Raw genomic sequence first — 19550 nt, 5'->3', positions numbered from 1 at the left:
CATTAAGAGATAGAGTGTTAGCTATTAGTGACAGTTCTCTCTGCACATCTGTTTCTTTTGAAATAGACCTTAAGGCTCTATTACGGAGCATGTGAATGATGCTGTGTTTTTGTGATCTATGATGGTTGGACGAATAATGTAGATATCTACCAGTATTTGTGGGTTTCCTGTAAATGGACAGTTGGAAATTGTTATCTTCTTTCTTCACTAGGATGTCAAGAAAAGGAAGTTCTTTGTTCTTCTCCAGTTCTATAGCGAATTTGATGTTATTGTGTAGTGAGTTGATTTTGTTCAGAAACACAAGAAGGTTTTCCATGGTGTCTTTCCAGATGATGAACACGTCATCGACATATCTCCACCAAATTGACGGTTTTGGTACAATGGTGGAAAGAATATCCTTTTCAAGTTTTTCCATAAAAAGGTCTGCACATGGTGGTGACAGAGGACTACCCATGGCTAGACCTTCCAATTGTTTGTATACAGTGTTGTTAAATTTGAAGAAATTTGATTTCAGGCAATGATGAAACAGCTGTGTGATGTCTTGAGGGAAAAGATCTTTCAGAATGTTAACCACCTCTACGATCGGTACATTAGTGAATAAGGACACTACATCAAGACTAGTCATAATGTCCGTTTCTGATATTTTAATACTCTTGATTTTTTCTACAAAATGTTGAGAGTTTTTAATGTAGGTCTCTGTGTGTCTAATTGTTCCTTTCATTAATTTTGCCAGATGCTTTGCTAGTAGGTATGTAGGTGATGATCTTCCATCAACCATTGGACGAAGAGGAACGTTTTCTTTATGAATCTTGGGAGCCCCATAAAGGCTTGGAGTAATAGGATGTAATGATTTAAGTTGTTTTTTAAGTTCATCCGACCAACCGGTCATATTGCTGATAAGAGCGTTAGTCTCCACATGATTACTCATGATGCGATTTTTATCTAAGACTTGGTAAGTGGAAATGTCTGCTAGTAACAAATTAATCTTATCGAAGTAATCTTTTGAGTTGAGAATGACCGTTGAATTTCCTTTATTGGCTTTTGTTATTATAATGTCTTTGTTGTTATGTAAGTTGCGGAGAGCTTTCTTATCATAAGGAGTGATATTAGGTATTGGTGGTTTTGCTGAAGCAAGAATAATCGTACTCTTGAACCTGATAGCATTTGCTGTAGCCTCCAGAAGAGGAAAAAGACTTTTTTCTATCCCACATATGAAATCCATTTTAGGGATAAAATTAGGGGAGATGGCAAAATTGAAACCTTTTTTTAGGATTTCTGATTCATGATTAGAAAGCTTGTAATTTGAAAAGTTAAAAATCACTTTGTTGTTAGGCAGACTGTGATGCGACTGGAATTTTTTCTCATATTCGAATTTTTTAATTTGTCTAATTTTACTTGTTGTGAAAGTTTTTTCGTAGCTACGATGTAATACTTGGTCTATATCATTCCAAGTCGTGTAGTCTAAACTGTTCGATATGTCATCAAATTGATCTCTACACTTCGTGTCAATAATGTTAAGCTCATACCTGGTATGTTGTATCCTTTCTCTTAATAACGCTAACGAAGTCTTGTGATAAATTCTGTTTGCTGTTGTAGATTGGATATGCCCTTTTACTACTAAGAACTTCGGGATGATAGCGAAATCTTTGCATCTCTTCAGAAAAGTAAGGTGGTTTAGTGACTTAGCTTTTTTGCATTTGTTCTTCTCAAAGCACCGAACTTTATGTTTCATTTGTGAACTTAAATTGTACATATTTGGTCTGATGTATTAAAATAAATAACTTTTATTATTAAAAGACCAGAAGATAAATGATAAAATATACAAAGAGCCAACAAGTTTCACTAGCCACTGTCTAGCATTTTCAAGGCTGAACTGGTGTGAAAACAAATGCATTGAGTTACATTTCAAACATACACTTTAGTAACTGTTAGGCCGTTACATTTTGTTCCTTCTGTTTGAAGGCATGCATGTGTTCGAAAGCTTCAGTCAGATCATCATCTGGAAAGACACCATGGAAAACCTTCTCGTGTTTCTGAACAAAATCAACTCACTACACAATAAGATCAAATTCACTATAGAACTGGAGAAGAACAAAGAACTTTCTTTTCTTGACCTCCTAGTGAAGAAAGAAGATAACAATTTCCAACTGTCCATTTACAGGAAACCCACAAATACTGGTAGATATCTACATTATTTGTCCAACCATCATAGATCACAAAAACACAGCATCATTCACATGCTCCGTAATAGAGCCTTAAGGTCTATTTCAAAAGAAACAGATGTGCAGAGAGAACTGTCACTAATAGCTAACACTCTATCTCTTAATGGATACCCTTCTAACATTTTAAACAAATGGCTATTTAAAGACAACCACCACCAACATGTTACAGTACCCCAATATGTGTCCACAGCTGTCATTCCATATATTAATTCAGTTTCCACAAAATTGGCGAGAATGTTAAAAGCTCATAACATCAGAGTGGTTTTTATACCAACTACCATGATCAGACATATCTTAGGATCACCTAAAGATGAGGTACCTTTCTTCAAATGTCTTGGGGTGTATGAAATTCCATGCACGTGTGGCCTTTCTTACATTGGTCAGACTTCTAGAAGTTTTGAAATAAGACAGAAGGAACATGTGGGGGATGTCAATCATAATAGAATCATCACATCTGGTTTAGCATATCATTTCTCAACATCAAATCACGTTATAGATTGGAAAAACAGTTCTATGCCTTACATCGAGAATGACTACAGATACAGAACTTTAAAAGAAGCAGCTGTGGTATTACGCACAGGCAATAATTTAAATAGAAATCAGGGCATTGTTCTTAAAGACATATGGAAAAATCTCATCATCTCTCTCAGTTCGACAGAATTACAATATGCAAATAACTACAAAACACGTGGTCATGTACCGGAATCTGACTGAAGCTTTCAAACACATGCACGCCTTCAAACAGAAGGAACAAAATGTAACGGCCTAACAGTTACTAAAGTGTATGTTTGAAATGTAACTCAATGCATTTGTTTTCACACCAGTTCAGCCTTGAAAATGCTAGACAGTGGCTAGTGAAACTTGTTGGCTCTTTGTATATTTTATCATTTATCTTCTGGTCTTTTAATAATAAAAGTTATTTATTTTAATACATCAGACCAAATATGTACAATTTAAATAATTTATTATATTGTTTTTTCATGTTACATAAGAGTATTATATTAATGATATTATCACATAATAATCAGTATCTTCTTTATTGTTGTATACTTTACTAACTGTTTTATTACATAATCTGCTTCTTTGGTTATAAGGATTACGTGTGGTTGAGTGAGATGAGTTAATCCCACCTACTTCAGTTTGGGTTAACTTTTGTGAAGAGAGTGGGATTTAGGCTTCAATATTTATGTTGTTGCTACTGTTTATGTATGGGGTGTTGGCATTGGATGCTGGTGATTTGATGTGTATATTAGTGTTAATGGTATGTTAACTTTGTTGGTATATTTTCCAGAGTTCGTGTTTTAATGTTCTGTAGTTATCCGTGTGTTTTAAATTTCTTGGTAGGTTGTTGAGTTGCGTGGGTATCTGATGTGATCTCACAAAAGAACCATATGAATTGTTGAAGGGTGTAGGAATGTAGAGTTGTTGTGGGTCGTGTTATATGGTATGTATCTCTGTTGTTTCGATAGGTGATGTTGAAGTAATTCCTTGTTAATGTCATGTAGTGTTTCAGGTTTTTAATGCTCAGAATTCTGTGTATCGCCATGTGCTCATGGGATATTGGTTGTTACGTGTAAGGTGTCCAGATCACTGTTGACACAATTTGCCTGCATAATGTTTCTAATTTTGTTAGGTGGTTGTTTGATGTGTTTGCATAGACTGTTATTCTGTATCTGAGTAGGGATTTGCAGATACCATGATATAGGAGTTTTTTTATTTTGGATGGAATAATGTCTTTAACTTGGAAGAGTTTTGCTGCGGTGATCTGGAGTTTGGTGTGTAGGTATTCTATATGTTTTGTCCATTTAAGGTGGGAATCTATATAGAGACCGAGGTATTTTGCATGTGTTATAGGTTTGATTTTGGAACATTGGCAGGTATTTTTGTCGTTAATGCAGTGGTATGTGTGACAGTGTATCGATAGTGATGCAGGGTGTATGATTCTTGGGTTGTGTATTATCAACATCTGTGTTTTGGTGCTGTTGATTAGAATTGTGTTTTGATGGAAGTATGTTGTGATTTCTTTTAGGTCTTGTTGTGCTTTGCAGAGAGCCGTATAGATGTCTGTGTGGATTGCTAGTAGTGCAGTGTCATCTGCATACTGAAATATTTTTACTTCTTATGGATATGTTATGAACATTGTTAATGTATATGGTGAACAGAGTGGGTGATAATATGGCACCTTGAGGTACACCTTGTTTTATTTGTATACCCCGACTGGGACATGTACCTATTTTTGTTACTTGTGTTCTGTTTGAGAGGTAGTTCTTGAACCATGTATGCAGTGTTCCTCCATGTATTGAGGATAGTTTTGTGAGTAGTATGTCATGTTCAAGTGTATCAAATGCTTTGGTTAGGTCCAGCAGTATAAGGACGGCATACTTGCTTTTGTCGAGCTTTGTTTATTGTGTCGGCGATGTCTTCTAATAAAGTGATGGTGTTTTTTGTTTTCTGAAAGCCGTATTGGCTTTGTGAGATGATATTGTACTTCTGTAAATAGTTCTGTAGTCTGGTGTGTGTTATTTTTTCTAGAATTTTTGAGATGACTGGTAGGGTAGCTATCGGTCTGTAGCTCTGAGTATCGTTTCTTTTGCCGTGTTCGTATATTGGTGTAATTCCTGCAGTTTTTAGTTGTTGTCTAATAATGCCTGTGTCGAATATTATGTTCACGAGTTTCAAAAGTATTGGATTTATTTGTTCAAAGTGTGTTATAAGGTCTGTGAGTCTTATTTTATCTATTCCTGGAGTGGTCTTTGGTTTTAGTTGTAGGAGTGCTTCTTTCAGTTCCTGTTTTGTTAAGGGAGGGAAATACATCGTTTGTTGTTGACTTTGGTGTCGGTAGTTTTTTGTTGATCGTTGGTAGTTTTTTTTGTTTTTTTTTTGAGTTGTGTGATATTGTTTGTGAAAGCATAGTTGAATGAGTCTGCTAGTTCCTCTTAGTTTGTTAAATGTATTATTAATAATACAAGACACATAAATGGGCTAATTATTATTAATAATAATAATACTAAGTGCACAATGAATTTCTTGCAGAAAGGGAAAAAATTGCCAACTGCTTAGAGGGGTTTCAGCTAAAGATAAATGAGGGTTATTGAAGTTTCTTTTCACACCAAAAAAGTCTGATGTTAAATATGAACATCTGAAAAATGTTCATCTTTGATTTTTGTAAAAACTTTCTTACACATTTATTATATAAAAGGACACTGAATTTTCATTCATTTTCTATCACCATATTCAATTTTCTGACACCTTTTTTTTTAGCATCATAATATTTTAATCTTACTCAGAACCAGATAATAATTACTACTTATTTCAAATCTCTTATTATTATTATATTATTATTATTAAGAGAGACCTCCAGGGAGGCAGAGACTCATCGAGGGAGGCCACATAGTACACACACCAGCCATCATATTTATTCTTGAATTCATTCACACTGCTTGCACTCACAACACCTAATCGCAATATATTCCGATCACGCAATACCTTATGAGAAAAAAATCTAGCCCTCACCGCTTCTTAGCGGCATTCATTCTTAGCTTCCAAGGATGTCCTCTTGTACTTTTTTCCACACCCTCCATAAATTGAAAAATTCCATCAACTGAAATCCTGTATGATCGTTTCAGATGTTTGTAAGTCTCAATCATATCACCCCTCTTTCTCCTGTTTGCTAGTGTCTGCAGTCTACAAATTATCAATGTCTTCATAATCAGTATTCCACAATCCTGATATCATTTTAACACTCTCCTTTACACTTTCTGCATATCAGAATCACAATGGAAACCAGGAGACTATACCTGCACACAATAGTGCAAGTAAGATCTTATCAAGGCTTTCTAAAGAGGCAAAATGACATCCTTATCTTTACATGTGAATGTTTGTTTCAAAATTGCAATTAACTTTTGAGTTGTATTTGCAGTCTTTGCCACATGGCTCCTGAACTTCAACTTCTTATCTACTAACACTCAAAGATCCCTAGCCTCGTTAGTTTCTTCTAGCATAATCCCACCAATATAATACGACACTGGATATCTAATCACGACGAAGTGAATAATTTACATTTACAGACATTGAACTGGCAACCATTTTCCCATGCCCACAATTCCAGCCTATTCAAATCATTCTGCAAGTACTGCATATCAGTAGCATTCCTGATTACCCTACCTATCTTTGCATCATCAGCAAATAGCTGTATGTCACTTGTCAAATCCTTCCCAATATCATTAATTTACAGATTGAATAACAGTGGACCAAGCACTGATTCTTGTATTATCACAAGTGGTGTTAATTTAAATTAACACCACTTGTTAATTTAAATCTTGTAGACTCAGATCCCCCATATACCACTTTTTGATATCTGTCAGTCAGCCATCCTCTTATCCATGTGCTAATATTCTATAACCCAAACCTATATTCTCCAATGTATGCAACAGTCTACCATGCTGTATTCTGCCAAAAGCCTTAACAAATCCAAAAGTATTATAGTGTATCCATTCCCCTTGTCTAGTTCAATGGTAACATTGTTATAGAATGTGAGCAAGTTGCTAAAACATGACTTCCTTTAGTAAACCCATGTTGCTCATTGAACTAGAGATTCACTGTCAACCCATTTCTGTGAGCCCTAACCAATTTTTCAAAAATCTTACCACCACTCCTGAGATACTAATTGGTCGATAGTTGGACACATCAATCTTTGCACCACTCTTGTGAATAACTATGCATTCTTTCCATTCCTGCAGAATCTTCCCTGTTCTGAGACTCATATTAAACAGCCTGTTGAAAGGAATAGCCAGTTCAGCTGAACACTCATTTAGTACACATGCTGATATCCCATCAGTCCCTATTGCTGAATTCTTATTCACTTTGAGTAACAGCGATAATACCTCATCCTCATACACCCGAGTTTCTTCATCCAGTAAAGAGGTAGCAGAGAATTCAATGTTACATATGCCAGGTTGATAGCTTTTAACAAAATGGGCACTCATTAGTTGATCAATGTTATCTGCATCTGTAACCCTCACGCCATCTGCATTTAGAAGAGTAATTCTTTCATATTCATTCTTTCTTTTACTTTCAGCATATGGATAGAATTCTTGGGGGGTTGTCTTTAGAATGCAGAACCAGTTTCTTTTCATACTCAGACACTTTTATAACGGACATCATCCTTATGCACAAGCTATTCCTTCTACATCATCCATTTCTTACAAATCTCTTGCTTAATAAGATTACACATCCATTTGACTCCTACCCTATTTATTCTTTGAACTCTCGGGACACATTCTGATATCGCATCATTTAAGTATTGTTTAAATGCTTCCCATGCACTGTCGATATTCTTCCCATCCAGCAATCGATCCCATTCCACTGAATTCAAGATACTCCTCAGTTGGTCATAATGTCCTGCTTTGTAGTTCAGCATGTAACCTTTTCTGAATGGAACATTCATAAACTTAGTCACTTCCCAAGTGAATACTGCATGATCACTGTCACCAACTAGAGGCAGAATAGTTACACGTTTAACTGAAATATCCTGTGACACTATAATCAAATATAACATTCTTTGACCTCGAGTTGCTTCTGTCACATGCTGCTTGAAGAAGTTATCCCGCAACAGCTCAATAAATGCATTTTCATTCTTCTCACGAGATTCTACTGCTACCAATCAATACTTGGATAATTAAAGTCTCCTATTATGATTATTCTTTTTGCACTCGTCTTTTCTATTTTGTGATGCATTTCTTCATGACTAGCAACCAATCCACCAGGTCTGTAACAACACCCCACTATGTAATTGATCTTGTTAGATTCCGCCTCACACTAGATGGCTTCAAACTCACTACCACATGAAAAATTGTTACTAGTATTGCAGTTATAGGTCTCAACTCTAACTGGATACAAGATATTTGATATCATTAGCAGCACCCCCCCCTCCTCTCCTATTCTGTCTATCTTTCCTAAAAATACTGTACCCTTGACTTGATACCAGTTAGTATGTCTGATTCTGTTAGCCAGGTCTCACTATTGCCTACAATCTGAGGTCTCCCAACATATTGACTAAGGCAACAAACTCTCCCCTTTGTTTCTGATACTCCTAGCATTCGTGTACAGACATAATAATCCACCTTTTTGTTCTTTTGTATATGCTTGTCTGCAGTCTCAGTGACACAATTGGACAACTTGCAGATTGCTATTCTACTCTAGTGCCTTATGCATGTAGACATCTTTGCACATGTTTGATGGATCCGAACCGGACAAACACAAAGTCAAATTTCCATGACAAAGCCCATTCCTTTCATTAACACAGTTATATAACATTGTCGCTCTTATATTCACATTCTCACCATTTCTCCCTTCATAATTTAATTTCTCTGACTCTCTGTCTCATACTAGTTATGAGTTTTTCTAGACTCTGATACCAAACACATTCAGGTGTAGGATGTCCCTCTTATACAAATCCAATCTTCTCTCAAACTCACTCCATACATCCAAAAACTCTCATCTATTCCTTCTACACAGTCTATGCATCGAATCGTTTGCCATCATAGCCCTTCTTTGTAATTCATTTTTATTATAATACTGATGATTAAAATACTGAAAATTTTCACTTTCTCACTCTTCACTCTCACTTCTTCCAACAACCCTTTCGTGTCCTCTCTCATACTGAACATATCGCCAGTTAAGTCGTTAGTACCTACAACAATTACGATTTCGTTCACTTTTCTTTTCTGTTTTTGAATTGCTTCCTTTATATTCTTAATTTTCGCTCCAGGAAAACTTACTCATCAATAGCATGTTTTATTATAGAGTCACCATACCAAATAACTTCTTTCTTTTTACAAACAACATCACTTACCTGATTTCTGTTACTTCATGACTTACCTGTTTCTGTGCTTTGTTGTTTCTTTTTAAACGCCTTTTGACTTTTTGCAATTTCCGTGTCATCTCTTTCTCTGATGATCTGCTTCAATTTTTGCTATTTTGGAGGTTAATTCATTTTCATTAACCTCCTCCACAACTCCAATAACCTCGTTAGCAAGACTAGCCTTCTTGTTCTTGTTTGTAGTGCTTTTTTTAGCATTACATTTCTTGTGCATTTTAGCATCATTTTAAACTTTAATTGAAATATCATAATAAAAATATGTTATAAAATACTAAATACACTAAAATCTACACTAATATACTATAAAATAATAATTTTCTAAGGGAAAAACAATAAAACAGACAAAAATCACCAAATTTACAGGAGAGCTAAATTCACCAACCAACTGCAATGTATCCTCAAACCAATCCATTATTATACCATTATATTCATGTTAGCGGTTTAATGGAATATTAACAGCACTGAGAAAGGATTAAAACTAATTTTAATACTTCCAATATTTCGTCTCCGTCACAGAGACATCTTCAAGGATTACAAAAACTTTCTGTAACAACACACACACAAATACAATACAAAGTGAAACTAAAGTCCTATCTAGGTAGTGCACTCTCTATGGGCATTTGCAGGTGGCCTGGGACGTAAAGAGGGATCTCTGATAATTAAAGTTTCGCAAATTTTGGGAAGTTTAATGCAACCATATTTTTCTAAATTAGGTTGATTCCTGAGTGCAGATGCAGATTCAAAGAATAGTCTTTCTTTTTTGAATTTACTATGGTGGAGCATGGTAGTTTTTTTTCAGGAGATCCTGTGGGATGTATCCAAAACATGGTCTGCAAGGCCAGGTTGACCATAACTGCAGATGTAAGAACTGTGTTCCTTCTAACCGGATGGATGCTGACCTGCCTGTTTGTCCGAAGTAGGCAAGTTTACAGGAACAAGGTACTCTATATACACCAGGAACTGATAGAGGAGGGAGCTGGTCTTTAGTGGAGCAGATAAGGGTAGCAAGTTTACGGTGGGGGCTTAAAAGCTGTATTGAGATTGTACTTTTTTAATGATCTGGCTATTTTTTCTGAAGTACCACGGATGTAAGGAATGGTGAGGGCATTTCTGAAGTCCTTCTGAAGAGATGGATGGGTAATGGGGAAGGACTTGATTATTTTTTTAATTCTATAGTCATTATAGCCATTGGAAAGGAAGGTGTTGTGTATGTGTTTGAGTTTGGTTGAAAGGGTAGGTTAATATTCCATTAAACCTCTAACATGAATTCTTCACAGCACTTAAGCCTCAACACACGTATTCTGACCATTATATTCCAGCCTGGTTTGATGGTGTCATTACAAATAAAAATATAATAACTAATTCAAATTTGACTTTTATAAAAAACTTTTTTTTTTGCAAATTTTTCTGTTCAATGTGATGGTTATTTTTATCCTACTTGAACAAGATAGTGATCACTTTCTATTTCATACCTGTTAGACAACTCTTATAGTCTGAAGTCTTATAGTCTTATATTGGAAAATGTTGTGAGTAATGAAATGTCTGTGAGAAAACATCCAGTAAGTACTTGACATTATAATTAACTCTGTACTTTTTCCAAATTTTCTATACATTCATTAGTGACATCTTTAATGCAGCCTACACACTAATAAGTTGCATCATCTAATTTTCCAGTTTGAAATTCGCTCACATAACTTGATAAGAAACTGACAAACATTCATAAATTAAGGATACCAAGATATTATATGCTTGGTTTAATCCTTTATCCAAGTGTAAGCAAACACAGGTTGCACCTGAAGTATTTTCAAGACTGGGGCAATTCGTATAAGGAAGCTAAGACTTCACATCATTTGCCTTAATATCCCATAATGCAAAGCACATTCCCTTGCGGACATGTGTAATGCTATGCATTATGGGAAGAGTTATTACCCAGACCGGTTTCGACCTTTATTGAGGGGTCTCTTCAATACACCTCAATAAAGGTCGAAACCGGTCTGGGCAGGGACCCTTCCCATAATGCATAGCATTATACATGTCCACACGAGAACATGCTCTGCATTATGGGATACTAAAGCAAGTGATGTGAAGTCTTAGCTTCCTTATACGAGTTGCCCCAGTGCTGAAAATACTTTGGGGCAAACTTTGTTTGCTTACACTTGGATAAAGGATTAAACCAAGCATATAATATCTTGGTATCTTTATTTTATAGCATAACCAAGTGAAAAACTTCCAACAACCATTTATAAAGTCTCCAAGTGGCATGTTCATGTATACCCTTGAATCTATAGCATTTTCCATTCCTCTGACCATTAGTGTGTTTTCCATTATCATCATGAGTTATGAAAAACTGACATGGTGAATGACATGATAGATAAATTGTGAAGAGAATTTAATTTATGCATTTCTAGCAAATCTAATGAGAAAACAGCTGTGCAAGAGCAACTGCACTTCAAAGGATTTAGTGTTAGGCACCAGGAAAAGCTCTTCTGTGAAAGAGAAAATGCAATTGGAATATCAATGCAGGAAAGAAAATGAGAAGAAAATGAGAGTGTGAGAATGGATGAGGAAAAGAAAAAAAAGACTATAGTAATAGGATATATCAGAGTGGAGAGAATATGGTGTAAAAATATAGAAATTATTTTCCATCTGTTCATTCCTTTTTTTTTTTTTCCGCATGTGATTTTAGGAATCACATGTAGAAAAAAAGTTGAAAAGTTCCTGTATTTTTTAATGTTAATACCACCAACAAAAGGTTGGAAACTATAGCATGTTGGTACCATGGGTGAACTGAGTTAGATAATCCGGGAACCCTGCACTGGAGACCATACAGTAGTATCAAAACCCACTCACAGCCTGTATATTGAATACTTAGCTAACTACCTAGCAAAGCACAATTTCATGCAATCTTAATTTTCTTGCTTAATGGCTATTTTAAACTTTATTACAGTTTGCTGTATTGATCATAAAAAAAATCACAGTAACTCATCATTTTAATATTATAATTATCTCAGATATTGAAAGGATACAAATATTTAACCTGAGGATGTCGCCAGTGATAATACTTTCATACACAATATATTAAATCTAAACAAAAGCATACTAGACTAACACTCTTCATCATCCATATCATCATCAGAAAATGATGATTTATCTTCTGGAAGAATAAATTCATCAGGATTTATTTCAAATTCCTATAAAAAAAGAAAAAAATCAGCAAGGCTGAAAGAAAAAAACGAAACACTAGAAAAAACAAAATTAATTTCACTAATTTCAATTTATTTGCTTTTAAAAAAAAACTCATACTTAAAAATATGATTTATGAAAATTACTAATCGAATAAAAACCAATCCTGTAAATGCATCATAACTGTAGAATTGTGCTATACAGCTGTAGTCATTTCTAAACACACACACACACACACACACACACACACACACACACACACACACACACACACACACACACACACATTAAACACAGCTGACATATTAAAACAGATCAAAACAAATCAAATAGCATATTGACATGCTCTGATGAGATATTTGAAGAAACAAGCTTTGGAGGTCTAGAGTCTATATATTCTCATTTGGTTCTTACCAGTTCTTAATGACCTTCTCCATATTTTTTTGAGTGAATTGAAGTTAGAGAAATCAGGAATATACATAAAATAAAATGACTTCTGATAAGAGTATAAAAAGGTTCTCTCTTCTAAAATAATGACATGCTTTAATGAGAACAAACAACGGGGGGGGGGGGGGAATACACTATCTGTATGGGTAGATGATTGGGCTAAAAGTTCAATGTTCAATATTCCAAATTGTAAGCATTCAGTTGGTGGGGATATGCTACAGGAGGTGGAGGATATAAAGGACCACAAGGACAGTAGACATAGGCTTAAGAAAGTGGTTATGGAAGATCTTGAAACTTCTAATAACTGAGCACTACAAGTTTATCAAATGACATAGAGGAATGGAGTGTATATACTGCCATCAGCATAACTGTTGATAGGATTTGAGATCACTGAAAGCAGGTCATTTACATACAAGAAAAGAAAGAGAGCTCAGGTAAGAGTATAGCGTACTTGTACTCCTGAAAATTTAAGAAGAGGAAACTATCTACCATGACAAATAATGAGCCAGCAACCCATTTGAAAGAGTAAAAGGCCATAGTTTCATATTGTCTAAGGCAGACAAGAGCAAATGCCCTAGAAATATCAAGGGCAACTACATAAGTTTTTCTAATGATTCCATGGCATGTGTCATGGAATATGGGTGGTGGAGGTGAGAGTGTCAGAATCCATACTGCTGTTCAGGCTTGTTAAATCATTTCTAGAGGCAAAGACCTTGACATCCCAGACTATTTGATTAGTGGAATTAGTGAAGAGGAAGCCCGTTTGAGTTGTTGACATTGAATTCTTCTATTATTGTTATTAACTGGGTATGCAGTCTAATACTACCTCTCTCTCTCTCTCTCTCTCTCTCTCTCTAACAATCCCCAACCACTTCCCATGCATTGCTGACATTCTACCTTGTAGCTTCTCATGCCATGACACTGCTCCAATGTGACTCCAACAATGCATGGCATCAATTTTTTCCTATGGAACCCCTTCCCTAGGTCTACAACACCAACAACATATTTTGTCCTATTGGCATCTGTCTCATACAGATAGCCTCAAATGAACCATCTCCCTCAGACTTACTATCCTCCTTAACTTCTATTTTTGTTAGTTGAAGTTTTTCAGCTACCATTAGTAATATCCCCCTCCTCTTATACTATTCCCTTTATCCTCTCTGAAAATACAATATCATGTACATTCTATTCCTGTAACTATAGAATTTTCTACCAACCAGGTCACATTGAAGCTGATAATATTTAACCAAGTTGAGCCGATTAATGCAAACTTCCTCCTCTCCTCTATTTCTGATACGTCTGGCATTCATGTATATGCATTTCAATATTTCCTTGTACCCAATGTTACCCTTGTGTAATGTCATTACCAACCCATTTAGAATCGAAACCTGCCCAGCCATTTGTGATCATTTCTGCACTCACACTCATTTCTCTCAGAGTTGGTTAGACAAATGCTCAATTGCATCCTCTGTAATACCTCAAGTTTTCCTGAGTATGCACGTCCAACTTCTCACTGAACAACACTTATTATTATCATTATTTGACACCTCCAGGGAGTCCTAAGACTCATCAAGGGAGGGCACCTACTCTACAACTTTCCGTCTCCACCACTCAACCTCATCCACAAATCACCTCATCTACTGTCCACCATCACCATTATTATTTTCACAGACAATCACAAACACCCATGCCCATGGTGGGATTCGAACCTGCAGCCTTTTGGCTCGGCCACTTATTCCGAACATCACTTCAAAACCATTCAAATATAGTTTATCAGTCATATACAAGTCCTTTTGTCCAACAAATTCACTCCATATATCTATAAACTGCACACCATTCCACTTGTATAATCTCTTTGTTGACTCATTAGTAATCACGGTCCTTCCCAATTCTGCCATATCATACTGAGGAAGCAGACTTAAAATCTTTACTTTCTCCCTATTCTTTTTCAATTCTATTAGCAATTATTTTATATCTTCTCTCATTGTATATTTCTCACTTTTCAAATCATTTGTGCCTGCCGGAACAATCAATTATTTCACTTTCCACTCTGCAAACCTGATGGCTTCATTAACATCCTTGATCATTGCATCTGCAAAACATGCCTTTGTCTCTTATCACTTTTTTATTTCCATTCTCATTCCTGCTGTACCATACACCAATTGTTTCTCAAGCTCACATTCTGTCCTGTGAAGGACACTACATTAGTGTACTATTCCTCACCTAATTGTCACCTCATCATCCACATTATTTTAAAACAATTTACTTCATACTCTCATTTATATTTTGTACATTATCATTCTCCTTTTCTACTGCGTTTCCTACAACACTTTTGCTTAATGTACAGGATGAATGCGGAGCTTAAGTATGAAATCTCGAAAAAGACGGTACCTTCTTTGATATTTTGCAAATAGAAGGAAGAATAAGAGCAATCTTGAGGAAGATAGCAGAGGATAATAGCTACTTCTAGGAAGGTAGCCTCACTATTTGGGTATTTCAACTACAAAAAATCAAATTTTAGAAATAGGTAGTCAAAGTGGTCAGAGCGGTTATCAGACTTTGGATGACAAATAAATGAAATAAAGTTTGGCAAGGAAATCTTGAGTCAGAGTAGGTCAAAATGGGGGGTTTGAAATCTCTGACAAGGGATGTTGGTTCTAAAGAATGAACTATCACTGCTCTTGAAGCAGAAGGTATTGTGTAAGGTGTAAGTGGGCAGTCAAGGTCACCAGGATTCTCTTATGAATAGCAAGTCTTGTTTGAATGATTGTAAGTGATGGTGATCGCGATTTCATTTTGAGAGGATAAAATTAAATTTCATATTAAAAAGAAGTTTGTAAAAAAATTTTATAATGAATCAAAGTTGAGCAGCTTTCAGAGGTGAACTATAGACAAACACATAAACATCCTTGAAAAAAAAATGAAAGAGTTTGAAAACAAGAACAAACTGACTGATTCAGCCAGCGAGAGGCATGTGGTGAGGTTATCTGTAAGGATAGAAAAATCATAACTCCATAATGGACCCAGAAAATTAAAGAAGCAGTCAAGGAAAAGAAGAAGGCATTTCAAAAGTTCATGGCAAGTAAGTCAGCTTGTGCTCTTACAGAATACAGAGAAAAATGTAAGAAACTGAAGCATTGTGTAAAACTAGCTAAACAAAAGTTATGGGAAGACTTTGGTAAGAACATAGAAAATAAATATCGGGAAAGTAGCAAAATATTCAGGAGCCTATTGCAAAACCTTATAAATGGAGGAAAGAATACTGTCAAAGGAATTAGAGATGATAAAGGTGATATGAAAACTGAAGATAAAGATATTCTAGATGTCTGGAGCAATTACTTTGAAAGATGGCTAAATGAAACAAACAATGTCAGCACAGTGGCAAAAAAAAAAAAAAAAAAAAAAAAACTCTCACCAGGAATGCAGTTGGGAATACTTGAAGTAGAAAAAGCCATCTCAAAAACTGAAAATGGAAAGACAGTTGGAGTAGATGAAATCCAATCAGAAATGCTCAAATATTAAGCATGAAATCTCAAAAAAGAAGGTACTTTGATACCTTCTTTGATATTTTGCAAATAGAAGGAAGAATGATCATGGTAAAATGACGTGAGAGGGTGGTCTGAAAAGTTCTCGGCCTAACAATGGAAAAATGAATTTATAATTTCAAAATTATAACATTCAAAACTGACCAGCAAGGAACAGTTTTAGTTTTGGGAAGAAAGAGAAGTCAGAGGGAGCCAAATCTGGGAATAGGGTGGATGTTCCAACAATTCATAGTGCAGATCCATAAATCGATTTCTAAGACCATGTGCTCTAAAAGGCAAAGATCTAAAACAGCTTTCAACATAAAACATCATCATCATCATCATCATCAAATTCCTGCCATGTACCCTCAAGGGGTGTACAGGATATGACAGTACTACATGAAAAAATTACATCATTACTAACTTCCTATCTACAATTTTCCTCCAAATCAGTCTGTTACTTGTCAAGACTCCAACATTATCAGATCTTATATTTCTATCGTCTAAGGCACTTTGTACCATATCAATCCACCTATATCTTGGTTTTCCTCTCGGTCGTTTTCCTGCCAACCTGGCAGAGAACACTTGTTTTGCTAATCTTTCCTCTCCCATTCTATTTAAGTGACCATACCATCTGAGATTAGCTCTGCTAACGCATTCCTGGATGCTGACAATGTCAAGTTCTTTCCTAATATCCTCATTTTTAATATGATATTGCCATTGATGCCATCTGTTCACGCCTCTAATCTTTCTCAGGACTCTCATATCTGCGGTCTCTAGTCTTTGGTCAAGTGTTTTACTTCTGACCCAGCTCTCAGATCCATAAGTTAAAATTGGTTTGAACACAGTCTTGTATACAGCTAATTTAGTGTTCCGACTAATTTCTTTCTTATTCCATATGAATTTATTCAATTGACTTCCCACGATACCAGCTTTGCTGATTCTGTTGTCTATTTCTATATTTAGTTTACCATCTTCAGTAAAAATTGTGCCTAAGTAGCTGAAATGTTTTACTTGTTCCACAGGTTCTCCATTCACAACACAGTTGACATTTTCAATGATTCTGCCTATTTTCATTGTCTTTGTCTTTTTATTGCTGACCTTCATACCATATCTATTACAACAGCTATTCAATTTAGTCAGAGAATCTTGCAGACTTGTAGCGGATTTATTTAGAAGTATAACATCATCCGCATAAAGCAAAGAGCTGACATTAACATCTCCAATTTTGATATCAGGTTTAATACCACATTCCTTCATAATGTGATCCATATAGATAATGAATAACAGAGGGGATAATGTACATCCTTGTCTCACACCAGATTTAACATTAAACCATCTTCCTGTACTTCCTTCAATTCTAACTGCTGACTCACAACTCAAATAAAGACTAAGTATTGCTTGATATAATGCCCCATTGACACCATATAACTGCAGCGTATTGAATAGATTCTCTCTTGGCACCTTGTCATATGCCTTTTCCAAATCGACAAAACTTAAATACAGATCTTTGTTATATTCCCATGCTTTCTCGACTATTTGTCGTAAAGTGAAGATCTGATCCTGACAGCCTCTATTTGGCCTGAATCCAGCTTGTTCTTCACCAAGCTTTTCTTCCACAATTCTTCTCAACCGTTTCTCAAGTATACTTGCATAGATCTTGCCAGGAACACTCAGTAGGGAAATACCTCTGTAATTCTCACATTCAGTTTTATTTCCCTTTTTTATATATGGGTACTACGAGAGCTTTACTCCAATCATCGGGAATTCGTCTCTCTGTCCAGGCTTTCTGAACTATGCAGTGCAGCCACTGTAAGACTTTTATACCAACATACTTCAGCATTTCTGGCCGAATATCATCTACTCCTGCTGCCTTTCCACATTTCAAGCCTTTGATGGCTTTTTCTACTTCAAATATGGATATGTATTCCTGACTGCATGCCTGGTCAGTGTTTTTTATCACTGTGCTGTCATCACTGCTTGTTTCATTTAGCAGTTTTCAAAGTAATTACTCCATACTTCAAGGATATCTTTTTCTCCTGTTTTCATTTCACCTTTATCATCTCTAATTCCTTTTACAGCACTCTTTCCTCCATTCCTAAGCTTCTTCAACAACCTCCAGAATATTTTGCCACCTTCTTGATATTTATTTTCTATATTCTTGCCAAAGTCCTCCCATGACTTTTGTTTAGCTAGTTTTACACACTGTTTAGCTTTCTTACATTTGTCTCTGTATTCTGTAAGAGTAAAAGCTGACTTATTTGCCAGGAACTTTTGATATGCTTTCTTCTTTTCCTTCACTGCCTCTTTAACTTCCTGTGTCCACCAGGGAGTTCTGATTTTTTTATCTTTGCACACAACCTCACCACATGCCTCTCTGGCAGAATCAATCAATGTTTCCTTCAGAGTTTGCCACTGAATCTCCAAGGTTTGATTCCTGTTCTCAAACTCTTTCATTTTCTTTTCAATAATATTTCTGTATTTTAGTCTACAGTTTACATCTGAGAGCTGCTCAACTTTTATTCGCTTTAAAACTTTCTTACATGTTATTTTTTTCAATATGAAATTCAATTTTATCCTGCTCAAGACTAAATAGTGATCACTTCCAATTTCAAATCCTCTGTACACTCTGGTGTCCTGCACCAGGGAGAAAACATCACTATCAACAATAACATAGTCAATGAGACTTTTCTTATTCCTAGCCTCTTCTCTCCATGTGAATTTGTGCACATTTTTATGTTGGAACATGGTGTTAGTAATAACCAGTCCATGTCCTGAGCAGAAATCCAACAGATATTTGCCATTATTATTAGCTTTGCTCTTTTCTCCAAATTTTCTCAAAATATTTTTGTATGTCTCACAATCATTTCCTACTCTACTATTTAGATCCCCAACAAGGACCAACTTTTCCTCTTTCATTGTGTCAGTTGCTTTTTCTAAAGCCTCAAAAAATTCCTCCACTTCTACCTTAGTAGAACCTTCTGTGGGACCATAGGCACAAATAAGTCTCATTGTCCAGTTCCCCATTCTCATATTTGCCCACATTACTCTACTTGAGACTGACTGCCATTCAAGAAGATTAGCCTCGTATTTTGTGTTGAATACTATGGCTAGTCCTTCTTTTCCTTGATTGTTATTGCCTGAATATAACATTTTGTATTTATTGCTCAGAAAGATCTCACCAGTTTTGGTCTTTTTTGTTTCAGTCACCCCTATTATGTCGATCTGGTACTTATCTAATTCCTCAGCTAGCTCCATTTCTTTGCCATTCAGGCTTCTTACGTTGATAGTACC

The 19550-nt window shown here is 35.7% G+C and overlaps 1 protein-coding gene across 2 annotated transcripts in view; it reads right to left on the bottom strand.

Annotated features, from left to right (window-relative positions):
* The window catches only part of LOC150102412 (uncharacterized), a 261771-nt gene that overhangs the window by 215074 nt on the left and 27147 nt on the right, over window positions 1-19550 (bottom strand). For both annotated transcript variants that reach the window (XM_090399631.1, XM_090399632.1), the window contains exon 2: window positions 12212-12293. In XM_090399631.1, the coding sequence (XP_090255757.1) occupies window positions 12212-12293 (82 nt within the window). The remainder of the gene's footprint in view (window positions 1-12211; window positions 12294-19550) is intronic.

The sequence above is a fragment of the Typopeltis vanoorti genome, chromosome 10 (assembly GCF_054136105.1).
Source record: "Typopeltis vanoorti isolate ZY-2024b chromosome 10, IOZ_Tvanoo_1.0, whole genome shotgun sequence".
In the NCBI taxonomy this organism is placed as follows: Eukaryota; Metazoa; Arthropoda; class Arachnida; order Uropygi; family Thelyphonidae; genus Typopeltis; species Typopeltis vanoorti.
The sequence above is the reverse complement of the archived record's forward strand: the minus strand, read 5'-3'. Positions and strand labels throughout refer to the sequence as shown.